This window comes from Phascolarctos cinereus, unplaced genomic scaffold (genome assembly GCF_003287225.1).
Source record: "Phascolarctos cinereus isolate Bilbo 61053 unplaced genomic scaffold, phaCin_HiC Scaffold_4;HRSCAF=312, whole genome shotgun sequence".
NCBI classification, from domain to species: domain Eukaryota; kingdom Metazoa; phylum Chordata; class Mammalia; order Diprotodontia; family Phascolarctidae; genus Phascolarctos; species Phascolarctos cinereus.
The window spans coordinates 174,863,960-174,877,903 of NW_027555847.1; the positions used below are offsets into that span (position 1 = coordinate 174,863,960).

At 40.0% G+C, this 13,944-nt stretch overlaps 1 protein-coding gene and 1 pseudogene across 1 annotated transcript in view; both read left to right on the top strand.

Moving 5' to 3' along the window:
• Positions 1-2,526: 2,526 nt before the first annotated feature.
• Positions 2,527-13,944, top strand: part of BMERB1 (bMERB domain containing 1) — a 131,711-nt gene continuing 120,293 nt past the window's right edge. The window contains exon 1 of the mRNA XM_021001857.2: positions 2,527-2,784. Coding sequence (XP_020857516.1) covers positions 2,679-2,784 — 106 coding nt within the window. The 5' untranslated portion in view covers positions 2,527-2,678. The remainder of the gene's footprint in view (positions 2,785-13,944) is intronic.
• On the top strand, positions 11,840-12,137 carry LOC110218824 (NADH dehydrogenase [ubiquinone] 1 alpha subcomplex subunit 3 pseudogene; annotated as a pseudogene).

The following is a 13,944-nucleotide window of genomic DNA, read 5'->3' on the forward strand; positions in this document are numbered from 1 at the left end:
ACCATTGCCTCTCACAGCTGTCTCTTGCTCTTCTTCCTTTGGTAAGTGTAAAGGCTGGGCTTCTAGTCACAGTCTCTAGGCTCTCCAAAGCACAAGTAGATAAGCAATGGTGAAGCCTTAGTTCACTTAGTTGTTCAGGTCCTTCATGATTATTTTGTTTTAGTCTGAATATTTTTTTTTAGGCAATTGGGATTAAGTGACTTGCCCAGGGTCACACAGCTAGTAAGTGTTTGGTCTGAGGCCAGATTTAAACTCAGGTCCTCCTGACTTCAGGTCGGTGCTCTATTTATATTTCATTTTTATCTTCAGAAAGATATGAAAGTATTAAAGCAGTGTGGAGAATAGATTGGAGGTGGGAGAGAGGAGAGGCAGGAGTACCTGCTAGAAGGCTATTGTAATAGTACAGTGGGTGGTAATGAGAGTTCATACCAGAATGGGTAGGGATGATCAAAGATATTATGAAGATAAAATCAAAATAATGATAATTGAAAATGAGGGATGAGAGGGGTTAGAGAGTCAAAGAGAAGACCAAAGTTTCTAATGTGAGAGACAGCAAATGGTGGTGCCACAGATAGAAATAGTGATGTCAGCTGGAGGAAGAGGTTTTAGGGGAAAGTCATATTGAAGTTGAGGTGTCAGTGGAACATCTAAGTAGAGCTGGAAATACGCTTGGACCAGAGCTGGAGATATAAATTTGTGAGTGACTTGCATAGAGGTGATATTCACAGTCATAAAAGCGATTGAGATTTCCAAGAGAAATAGTATAGAAGGAGAAAAGCAGAGGGCCCAGGGCAGAAACTTAGGGGAACACCTACCTAAAAAGGGTCAGTGTCCATAAGGGAATTCCTACCTTAAAAGATGAAAACAAGGAGCCAGTGACAGAGAGAAAAAAAAAAGGAATGGCTAGAGAGGTGGGAGAATCAGGTGAGTGTGGTGTTCCAAAAGCCAGGGGGAGAGGAGTAATATCACATGGGAGATGTAGCAACAATGCAAATATTATGTAGAGGTCAAGGAGGATAAGAATAAAAAAAGACCATCGGGTTTGGCCATTTGGTGATTAATATCTTGAAAAAGTAATTACAGTAGTGTAAGTGAGATGGAAACTAGATAACAAATGGGTAAAGGCACTCATGTAGGCAGTTTTTAAAAGAACTTTAGCAGTTAATGGGTAGGAGAGAGGTGGAATGTTGGGAATTGTGTTGGGCACAAGTATTAAGTGAAGGCTATTTTTTTTTTTAAAGATCAGTAGATCTATTTGTAGGAAGACATGAAGAAACTATTAAAGATACATGGAAGGAAAGGTTAATTCATTTTCATCATCATGTATAGCAGTATAAATACAGTCCTAACAAGCCATTATATTTTATATACATTATATATATCATGGATGTATAGCCTTATGTACATTTTCATTTTAACAGGTTTCCTCTCTTAGCTAAGAAAACAATTCAGTAAATTCGTGGAAGATAAGAATGAAGATCATTATGTGGTTAAGAATCCTCCATTGCTGGGAATATATACTTCTGTTGACCTAGCCTTTTATGGTTATCTTGAATCCCTTCTGAGTCATTGGCATTCTCAGGAGAAGCAAAGCACTAAGCCAAGATGTGAATCTAAGGGTAGAAAATCACTCCAGAAGTTTTCCAGAGTTATTTAAATTGCCTTATTGTCACCCTGAAACAGTGCAAATGGACAGGTGCTTTCCTTTTTGCTGCAGGGTTGAAATCTTCTTTTTTTACAAATATTCCAAAATTAGATCATTTGCCTAGTGCATCTTAAAATAATTATGCCCTAAAGAATAGGGCCGTTGGATGCAAAACCCCAGATACAAGCCAGATGTTCGTTTTTGTTAAATGTATGTGCTTTATATTCTTAAAGTCACTGTATTTTGTCACTGACAGAGGTATTCAGGATTTCTGGAAAGTAATTCATTCCTTAACACTTTTGTAAGCACTTAGGAGCATAGATTTCCAGACAAAAGGGAACTAGAAGCCTTTCCAATTAGTTTTATTGTATCTGAGGTTATGATATCCTTATCTCTCCCTTTAGTTCATATACATCCAGATATCGCTGCTACACTGTTATACACAAAGATGCAAACCATGCAGAGGTATACAAATGCATAGTCACAGAAACACAACCCTCCCCCAAACCCTTGTCCATACACCAACACTGACACATTTGCATTATTCACTCAAAGATGGATACATCGTCCACAGATAGGCTCACGAATCCCACTCAAGGCTGGTCACCCTGCTTACAGGTGATATATAGCACTCACGGACCCAACCACATACAAAACGCATACAGACCCCTGACACTTTTAACCTTTCCTCAAGACATCCACCAGAAGGAGAGATTCAGCATGGGACCTGTGTCTTGCTCACTTTCCCTTGGCTGCTCTGTTTTCGTTGCTGCTGTTCTCAGAGTTATTTCCCGGCCCTCTGCTTGCAACCCAGCCCCCAGACCTTTCCGAGTCACTACTGCGCATGTGCACCGCATCCCTCCCCTTCCTGGGTACCAGTCTGCCGCTCCGCGACTCTGCCGGCGGAAGAGATGCAGTAGCGTCACGGACGCCCAGCCCCTTAAAACGCTGCTGGCTGGAGCCACCTCCCTCCTTGCAGCCCGCTGGGGGGATGGAGTAAAGGAGACCCATCGCCCCGGCAGTGGAACCGGCGATGGAGTTAAAGCAATCCTTGTCCGCCCACCTGGAGGCTGAAAAGCCGCTGCGGCGCTATGGGGCCGTGGAGGAGACGGAGTGGAAAGCGGAGGGACTGGGGAGAAGTGAGTACCCGGGCGGGGACAGTGGAGCAGCCCTGCAACCACGCTGGTGGCTGCTTGAGCGCGGTAAAAGCTAGAGACCGTTCCCTGCCCGGCTGAAGAAGGCGCCCCCGCGGCGGTGCTTTGAGCTGAGGGGGGCGATGCGCAGCGCCGCGCGGGCTTAGGCTTCTAACAAAGGGGGACCCGCACGTCATTCCCGCTGGCTTCTCAGCCTATGTGTCCTCTGGCCAGGGGACTTTGCGAACAGAGCCCAGTGGGAAATGGAGAGGGAACACCAATTCCTGGGCTCTGGTTTGGGCTTTCGAAATCCTGGTCCAGTTGCTTTCTGATGGTCCTTCAAGTGGGCACTCTTCCTCAGTTGCAGGCAGGCGGGAGGAGAGACTAGGGGTGAAGGATGATTTCTTCCACCCTGATGCTATGAGAACAAGTGAACCCTACATTCCTAAAAGAGGCAGTTGTCCATGATCAGTTTTCTTGGTTGAGAGTGCATGTGAAATTCTCAGCATTCCTTCTTTCTCTCCAGGCACACATGCCTACTTCACCTATTTAGTGGGTTGAGGTGGCACTTGGCTCAACTAAAGGTTTTGGTTTGTATACACTGTCATTGTATAACAGATGAGCTCTGTTTCCTAAATCTCTAAGGTCTTCAGTACAAAGAGCATCTTTCCAGAGATGAAGGATTTTTTTTCGAAGGATGCAACAGTTGACACTTCTGCCCCCAGAGTCCAAAGGCAGGAGGGTGCTTCCTGAGGGCAACAGGGACATTAATCCTGGCAAAAACCTAAGGAGACTCCAAGTGCCCTTCACCTTGCCTGCCTTAATGCAGCTGTTCACCAGATGTTGTGAAAGGCGATCTCCCCTTCTCATTCAGCCTGTAAATTCCTGCCTTTGCTCTAGATAACCCGTTCTCAGAATGAGCCCTAAAGCAGGCATATATATTTCCAAGATACTGGGGGTGGAAATGGGGGTTTCAAGGACAGATGACATATTTGGTTTAATTTTTATTAGGGTTTTCTTGGGTAACTTTCAATCCCAATGTGTGTGCTCTTTGCATCATCTTTATCCAGTAGCAAATTGTGTGTTTTCACGATCTTCCCTTCTCCAATCATTGAGATTTAGAAAGTCTTCTTAGAATGGCACAGATGTGTTCTGATTCAGGAGTATTCAGCTTGAATAGGGACTACAGGTCAATCCACATTTGGACTGCTGGAGTGTTTTACCATATAGTACAGGGTACTCTACTATTTTAACTCTTTCTCTTTTTTCCTCCTGGCTCCATCTTTCCAATATTCAAATGTCAAACTCTCCCACTGAATATTTCAGCTGTGATATCTGTTATGGGATCAGGACTGAATGTATCAACATTTCTTCAAACTAGACTGAAAAGACTCCTAGGATATATGTTCATTAATTTCACAAGCATGAGGCAGCTGTGGCTGCTTCTGGAGCCTACCATGTTATAACCCAATAGACATTGTTTTGGACCTGATAAGCCGATGTTAATTTAGATGAAACTTTTAATAGCATCCAAGGAAATGACTTGATTTTTTTCTTTTTGCACAATAATACCCTGGAGTAATACTGAACTATTGGTTATCACTCCCATCACCTTATTGTAGTCTTTTCTTGCCCTGTGAACTTCTTAATCATTTAGGTCACAGGCTGTAAGCTGTTCAGAGCTTTTTAGATAAATTCCTTTATGTGTCTTCCTTGCAGGAATCAAAACCTATTCTCACGCTTTTTAGAACTCTGCCCACAGACTCTGGTCGTTTTTACAGCTATCTTAAAATCCAAGGTTGGGATTTTTGTATTTACTCAAATTTGGAATCTTCTTAGGAAATTGATTTAAGACAAGCTTTGGAATCTTAGCTTGCTAGCTGTTAGTATTATCTTTTGGGGTTTCACACTGTTGGCTATATAGTCTATTATAAGAGCTGTTTGAGAGAAGAATAACAATTAGAAGATCTTTGGGGACTCCTTCCCACCTTTCTATATCTATGCCATCATATATAAGATCAATGAAATGTATTAATATAGATTAATATAGTATCATGATTATTACTATTGTTATGATCAGTTTCCAAAAATAAAAACATCAAGCTGATATAAGGATCTGATGTTTGATTTTGAGGTACTTTTTTTATTTGCATAATGTGATGGAAATGTAGACCTAAGGTAGTGATTCATTTGCCTTTTAACAGGAGAAAGAGCTCTCTGATGATGGGATTCTCTACATATTTAAATTTATTTTGTTAAACACTAAGCATGTACTTAATTAAAAGATAACATAAAAGAGAAAAAGACCAGAGGGCTGATTTTTTTTTTGGTGAGGTAGGATTGTATAAAATTCTTTTATTAAATGCCTTTAGCAAATATATATATATATATAATGAGAAGCTGAATATCTAATTGAATAGAGCAGAATAGTATTTGAGGATTTTAAACCAGATTTTCAAGTCATAGCTTCTACATATTCCAGTCTCTTCTTCTGTATAACCGGAAGAATAACCCTACTTTCCTCATAGGAAATTGCTTTGAATCCATGGAAAGAGTTTCATGGGGAAAATGCTTTCGTTTTTTTAAAAAAAAAATCCTGACCTTTCTTCTAATCACTTTCCTCTGTTATTGACACCTATCTTCTTTTAGATTTGAACTGGGCTTTCAAGAGTGGGTAGGATTTAGATAGAAGGAGAAGAGGGGGAAGGGCATTCCAGGTGGGTGGAAAAGCATCAGAGAAAGCTTGGAGGTGGGAAAGAGCATGCTGTGTGCAAAGGACAAGAATAATGTAAAAGGCTCATGCAACAAATTTTCCCGCAAGCAAAGGAGAAGATGATTTTTGTTTAAAGGCCCAAGTTTGTGGAATGACTGGTAAGTTGCTGACACCAGTCAAGAAAATACTTCTAGATTCAAATGAACAATATTTCAGGTAAATCAAAATAGTAAAGCTGGAAAGAACCTAATATATACCTAGCTAGGGCTTTTAAAAATAGATTTTCTATGAAGGTTTGGTATGGTTTGGTAACTCTTGGGTGTGCGAGGCAAATGTTTCACAAATTTAGTAGGAGGGTTTAGTTAAATCTTTGAACCATTCAGTAAAGACGTCCTCAGCTTCATGGTATAGTGGAAAGAGCCCCAGATTTGGTGTCAGAGGACCTGGGTTCTTAACATCAGTGTTCTAATAAATGTTTAACAATGGACCCTCTGAGGGGAGGGGGAATTGTACACATGACACACTTTTAAGCTTAATGTGCGTTATAAACACTTTCACCATCATTTTCTTAAGTCCAGACAATCAACAAGCCCTGATTTGTAGCATTTGCTGATTTCTTAGGTATAAATGCCCACACTGAAAATTTAATAATCAGCTCTCCAGGGGTGGTTTGAACTGACTAGTACATGTTTGATTCTTACCAACAGTGTGACCTTAGGTATATCATTTCCTCTCCCTAGGCCTCAGTTCTTCATCCGTTAAATAAGAGGGTTGAATCTGATGGCATCTTAGGCCCCTTTCAAACTTTAAATTCTCTGATCCCAGGATGTAAAGAATGAGGCAAGGCTATAGAAACAGTGTGGAATATTCACTAGTAGATAAAGGGAGGAACTCAGATATAAGAAACTTGATTCTCATCTCTACACCATCAGTGGAATAGCAACCTACATTATGCAAATTATTGTGGGGACATAATTGTAGAGTTACAAAGAAGATGAATGTGCACTGAATGTTTTATTTTTGTTTTATTTTTATTTTTTTAACCTAGCACAGTGTCTTGCATGTAGTAAAATGTTTGTTGAATTAGGAAGCACCTAGAATTTGCTGTTTGCCATTATTTACTTCTTTGTGTGACTGTTCATAACTTTAAACAGCAAATCTAATAAATAGGGAGACATTTTAATCTTTAATCAGATTATTTAGTGATCTTAGGGTTTTATTCTCATTCATTAACTGGTGGAGAAAAACAACCCCTTGTTCTCATTCCTGCCAAACATAATTTTCAGATGAGTATAACAGTGAGCATTTCTAGAGCTCTTCAAGGGCAGCTAGGTAGTGCAGTAAATAGAGTACTGGGCTTGGAAACAGGAAGACTCATCTTCATGAGTTCAAATCTGACCTCAGATACTTACTAACTCTGTGACCTTGGGCAAGTCACTTAACCCTGTTTGCCTTAGTTCCTCACCAGTGAAATGGCTGGAGAAGGAAATGACACACTAGGCTAGTATCTTTTCCAAGAAAACCCCAAATGGGGGTCACAAAGAGTCAGACACTGCTGAACTACAAAGTAGAGCTCTTTAGTGAGGCAGTCAGTAAACAATTATTAAGTACCTACTGTGTTCCAGATACTGTGCTAATAAGCATTGAGGCAAAAGACAGTCTCTTCCTTTAAGGAACTCACTGTCTAATGGGAGAGACAACCTGCAAAAAATGTACAAACAAGTTCTTGACAGGATAATTTGGGGGGCTGGAAGAGGAAGGCTCCAAGATTAAGGAGAACTAGGAAAGGCTTCCAGCTGAAGGTGGGACTTAAAGGTTTACATATTTTAATATTTCCAAAATGCTATATGTAGGTTATCACATTTAATCTTCACAATAACCCTGTAAGATAAGGACTATTATTTTCCTTGTTTTATAGGTGAGGACACTGAGACTAAGAAAGAGTAAGTGACTTGCCCAAGGTCATACAGTCTAATAAGTGTCTCAGGCTGGATTTGGACTCTGGTCTTCCTGACTCCAAGTCCAGTGTTCTACCTCCTACGTCACCTTGGTTCCAGGACAAGGAAGAATTTTTATTGCCCTAGAGTATGCAGGTTGTCTGCTCTGACTTTTCCTCTTCACTGGATGAAATCCATATCTGTTGGTTCTGATGTCACAGAAAACAATGTCTGTCTTTTTCGCTCAGGTATACTGCCAGCTGGTAGGACAGGTCTGACAGATTGAAGCTTAGCACAGACAGGAAATCTCTTGTATTTTATTCTCTCCAAAACACTGCTCCAAAAGGCCCCAAAAGGTTTTTGGCTATCTATTAACAGTCACACAAAGAAGGAGATAATACTAGTCTCAGTGCGTTAGAGGTTCATAGGAAAAGAGGAAAATCAATTCAATTCAACAGACATATTAAGTACCGACTATGTGCAAGAATGTCCAACTTCTATTCTTCCATCTCAAGTATCTCCACTCAGATTATACCTTTTTGCAGAGTTCAACTGAGGCACAAAGGGACCAAAATCCAAGATTATGTGTTTGTATTCCAGGTAGCTTGGTTATTCCAGGTGATAAATTATTTTTAGACATGCTTCCCCTGTATTTAGGGGCCATGGGATGGGCAAGTGAAAAAAAAAAGGCCACTGTAATATAATATGAACCCCCCCAAAATTATTGTAATTACCATATAAACATATAAATAAGGGAAGCAAGCAGGTGGGCCAAGCTAGCTGGAACAGCAGGGAATCATAAGGGAGAGATAGGAAGTGGCATGCACCTGGTGGATCAGACTATTGATGCCATCTTGACTACTGCCATTAAGACTCAGAGATAGCTCAGGACCCTGCAGCCAAGAGCCCTGTTAATTGCAGTACCCTTAAACCACTAACCCTATAACCATCATAGAGGGGTACAATCCTTATGGAGAGGGGACTGACATCCTTATAACCACAAACTGCAGACCAGCTGCCAACAATGGGCAGGTAAGCCAAAGAGCCCAGGAATAGCACAGCTGCCCAGATCATTGACCCTGCCTAGCCCTCCTTGGTTAGGAGAGCAACTCTTAGGGAAATGCACCTAGCAAATTCCTCTGCAGGTGTTGTAGCCTCGACCTCTTCAGAAGGCATAGCTATTGAAGATCCAGAAAAGAAAGTTCTTAACACCAGAGTCTTTGGCATTGTCAAATAGTCAACATCAGTGGGGATGTAAATGGCGCTAAAGATATATGCATTTCCATCTGCTTTGTCACTATACTCTGAGGACCACTGAATTTTTCCATCTGATTTGCAACTGGTCCTATATATGTTATGGCTCCCATTGTAACATGATCTCCTTGCAAGCAGGAATTATCTTTGCAAAGCTTAAAATGTTACTCTATGTTAGCTATTATTATTTTTATTTGCATTCTTAGGGCTTAGCATAGTGTTTTGCAAATAGTAAATGCTTTATAAATGCTTTTTCATTCATTCATTCATTCATTCATAAAATATGGATATGGATTTGCAAAGTTGGTTCCCCCTGCCTTGATTCTTATGAATGAATATCATTGTCTGATTTATTAATCTTCTTGCCTGTCCTACCTGGTTCCTGATAAACCTGAGATCTTCACTTGTCTAACTCAGAGTTAAATTACCATAGATTGGAGTGGGAGAAGAAAAGCATCAGAATAAATCTAGCTGTAGAAGTAAGGAAAGAAATAGGCATTTATTACATGTCTACAGTGTTCTAGTCACTGTGCTAAGCACTTTACAAAGTTATCTCATTTAATCCTTATAACAACATAGGTGGGTACATGCTATTATCATTTCCATTTTACAGATGAGGAAACTGAGCCAGGCACCGGTTGAGTGATTTGTCCAGAGTCACACAGCTAGTAAGGGTCTGAGGCTAGATTTGAACTTAATTCTTCTTGATTCCTACTATCCACTGAACCACGCATCTACCCCTCAGCAGAAGAGTTAGAAGCATCTCTCTTAAAGGGAAGAATTTGAACCTCTCATGGAAAAACGAAAAAAGTTATAATGAGAGACCACGGTCAATGGGATTCTTAACTAACCAAGTATCTTATTGTCTTATGGGTCATTTCAGTCTTATTTCTCAAATGAAAATTCATTTATTCAACAAAACATATAACATGCCTAATATGTACAAAACTGTTCTCGTTGCTAAGGAAACTACAAAGAAAAATAAGAGATAGACCTTGCCCTGTAAGAGTTTTCAGTCAAGCAATGGAGATAATTTATGTAAGTAGTTACAATATGATACATATGAATTAAAACTGTAAGTCATAGGGTCACAAATCTAGAGTTGGAAGGGACCCCAAAGGCCAGTCAGGCCAATACCCTCATTTTATAGATAAGGAAACCAAGTTTAAGTGAATTGCTCATTATCATACAAAAATAGTAAACAGTAGGATTTGAACCCAAGTGCTCTAACTCCAGGGCCTGTGCTTTTCCCACTGTACAACATCATGAGGTCCTACTCCAATGCCTTATTGTAGTTTGGAGGTGATCCTAGGTTCTTGAAGGCTATACCAGCAGAGCATAAGCTTTGTCAGGTTCTACCTTTGTCAGGTTCTTGAAGCTGGAAAGGTTTCAAGTAGTGTCCTAGCAACAGGATATGTCAACTTTTCAAGGACCAGCCTGACTAAGTACAGTGTGGCTCATCGCTGAGATGCTGGCCTCTTAGTGATGAATTCTTTGGCCTTGGCAACCCGGGAAACAAAAGAGAATACAAAATGGCTTCCAGTCCTGTGCAGCCTCTTTCTAGTTTCGTAGGGATTGTTGTCGTTGTTTGTCCTTCATTGTAGAAGAGGACCATGAGATCAGGAAGGTGATGTCAAGACTTGCAAGTGAATCGGATTTAAGTGAGGAAGGGCTGTACAAAGTCACCAGCCTCACTTTCTCTTCAGGAGCCATCTGGGTCCAGTAGCAAGATATAGATCAGGCTGACTAGAGATGACCTTGGATGCAGTGGGAGACCTTGGCCTTTTTAATGTCTCAGTTTGTCTGAGGCAACACCCATTTAGTAATTAAGACTACGTAAAGGTGAGGCAAAGAATGACCTCTTTTACCTAGTTTAAAAAAAAATTAGTCTGGGAGATGAAGATCCTCAGGGTTTCTGGCCAAAACAGAAAAATTGCTATTTATATTGACTCTGAGCCATCAGTACCCAAACAACGAGCCTAGTGGCACAAAGATAGAAAAGAAGGGGAAAGTGTTAAGAAACATAATTTTTAGACCATTTATAAACATTGACTTAGCTGTTGTCATTCTTACTAGGAGATCCTTGACCAGGGACCGGGGATCACTTGGATATACTATAACCAGAGGGACTAAATCATAGAATCATGACATTCTGGGTCTAAATGAAACCAGAGGACAAAAGAAAGGTGCAGTTTGATGGAAGTCTGCTGGCTCTCAGGTACCTTTGGAGAGGCAAATAAAGGAGCTGGCAAATTGGTTTTATTGTATATCTGAAGAGAACAAGAAACATCACAGGTGTAACAGGACACCTGGTCACCTGGAAATGAGTGCCCATGATAAGTATTTGCAAAAAGACTGTCATGAAGTTAATTGCAGCTTATGTGCTAACATCTGTTGCAGAGGAAGAGGAAACACAGAAATTCTGTCTCCTTGATAAGACCCTCCAAATTAAATTTACATGTAGTCTGATTACTTTAATGCAAAGGTAAGCACAGAGGTAAACAGAGAATAAAGTTATAAACAAGAAAGGCTAAAAAATTGTATACCCAGAAACTTCAAAACTATACATAATGAAGAAGTTATTAGAGAGGAGAGTTTTGTATTTAAGAGACAGAAAACAACTACTTATTGCTGTGAGAGTTATTTCCACTTACAGTAGGTCTGCTAACTTAACAGAACAGAGATTACAATCAGTACTAAATTAGGAAAAAGAATGAAAAATGAAATGAGGTGAGAGACATTTGAGACATCTTCAGTCTGGCCAATTTAAATAAGCAGTTGATATGGAAAATGAGGAATAGATGAAAGAATAGACATTGACATGGACTACTACCTTTTTCCTAAGCAAGTTTAACTGCTGTAAATTAGTTGTCCCAGTGAGGTGACTGAAAGACCTCAGTCATCAAACATTTGATCTCTTTGCCAAATGGAAAGAAAAAGAAACGATAAACAACAATGGTTTAGAACAGGAGCTGGCAAACTACAGTCCATGGGCCAAATCTGCCAGCTGCCTGTTTCTGTACATCCCTGAGCTGAGAATGTTTTTGTATTTTGAAATATCTTATGATAAAACATAAAAACCATTCTTAGCCTGCAAGTTATACAAGTACTTTTAAATACAGTATTAAAAAATGTAAAAAGAGGTAAAGTGACCAATATGGCTGGCAGACTAAGCTGGTTCTTGAAAGAAGCCTGGGGCAAGAAGCCTATGCCGACTATGTCCTGATTCACCGTTGGCACCATGGCTCTGCTCATACCTCCCATAAGCCCTTATACAAGTACACGGGTATGATCAACAGAGCTATCCCTTACAACTACCCTGTTCTGTTCAAGATGATAGCAACATGCCTGACATCCCCAGCCATCCTCAGGATCCCCAGGGTCCTTTCCTCCAGTGGTTGAAGAATCTTCCCCTTTCCCCCCAAATAAATGTCCTTGTCTTAAAAAAAATGTAAAAAAACCCCACAAAGCCATTTTTAGTTTGCAGGCTATACAAAAACAGGGCCCTTAGGTCATAGTTTGACAACCTCTGGTTTAGAATATAAATTCATTTTTAATATCTTAAGGGGCGAGGTAGTGGAAGGTTTTGAACAATATTGCTTCATAAAACATTTAAGGCTAAAACAAGTTTCAGAAAACTTGGTGAGAGAAAGCCAGATCATCCCACGGGTATTTAAGGATGAAATTGAAAGGAGGTCAACAAACAGACCAAAATGGAAAAGATCTGGAAAGATTTTCACAGTGAACCTTAGAAAAATGAAGTCATAACATTTGGACGTTATCATCCTAGAGCAAAACATGGACCCAAAGAATTTTCTCCAACAAAATGTTGACCATACAAGAGTCCCTGAAAAATATAACAGTGATAACTTAACTTCATGACCTTCTTATGTTTAATATCAAATTAGGCACTAAAGAGGGAGAGCTTTGCTCACTAAAAGTGTTTGCCACTACCATAGAGAATGCCCAAAGCAGAGTTCAAATGTAAAAGGAATTTCTTAAGGATGACGAAGTGTTTCGAATATTCCAGTTTGCAAATGACATTGTCCTGAATACATCAAACCCAGGAACATTGCAGGTCTTTCTAAATGAAATCCATAATCCTCCAAAAGCATTTGGGCTATCTACTCAGGCAAACCCATAGAAAACCCATAGGAGTAGATCCATCAATACATGTAATCTTGTATGGGTACTGCAGATGGACAATGAATTGGGTCTAAGACTGAACAGGAGGAGAAAGGGAAGGATTGACTTAGGGAAACTGCCCAGTGTTTTTCATGATCCTAAGTTTTTTACTGAGACAAAGATTCACCTTTTTAATATCAGTATTCTTCTAGTGACATTGTATGGCTGCAAGGACTACCTAAGTCTCTGAAGAATTAAAGTTGAGAATCACCTAACAGTCACTGGAGAGGTACATGATAGGAGTGCATAGGATGCAACATATTACTGACAAACAATTGTGTTGGAAAAGCCATAGAAAGAATAGTGATATGTGATTCAGCACTTAATACGGTGGCTGTCACATAGTAGGTGCTTAATAAACATTAATCGATTGACTGAGAAGGCAGGTGAACCAGTCAAGTAGCAAGAGTAAAGAATAACTGATAGATGGAATGTCCCTTGGCATACAATTTCATGAGATCTAAATGAAGAACCCTACATGATAGCTGGACCCCATGTGGAGGATTTTTAGGAAGGTATAGACAAGAATCCCACAGGAACAGAAGATATGGGAGAGCTGCAATTTGTACTGTAGGAGGGAATGCCCCACATTGATGAAATTAGTGATTCATTAAAGTATGGAAAAGAAGGAAAAAGTGATATATGAGAGTTCAGAAGAGAAACAGATAACTAACATGCCTCAATATAGAGAGACTGTATTGAGGAGGTGACATTTGAGCTAAACCTTGAGATTATCGTAGGAGGTTTTGGATAGTTGGGGAGGGCAGAGAAGGCATTCCAAGCATGACATATGCCATGTAAAGGACATATTTCCAGCAAAGGCTGGAAAACAGACAAGTAGAGGACATGCTCAGAATATAAAATCAGCTGACTAGAACATGGAGTACCTGATGGGGAATAATTTGAGATAAGACAGAAAATGTAGCTCTGGTCCATGTTGTCCAAAAGGCTTTGAATGACAACATAATGAATTTAGAGTTTATTAGGTAAGTAAAAAGCAGGCACTGAAGGTTTTTGAGTGAAGGAATGGCATGATCAGAGGTGTATCTGGGGACGATTAATTTAGAAATGATATAT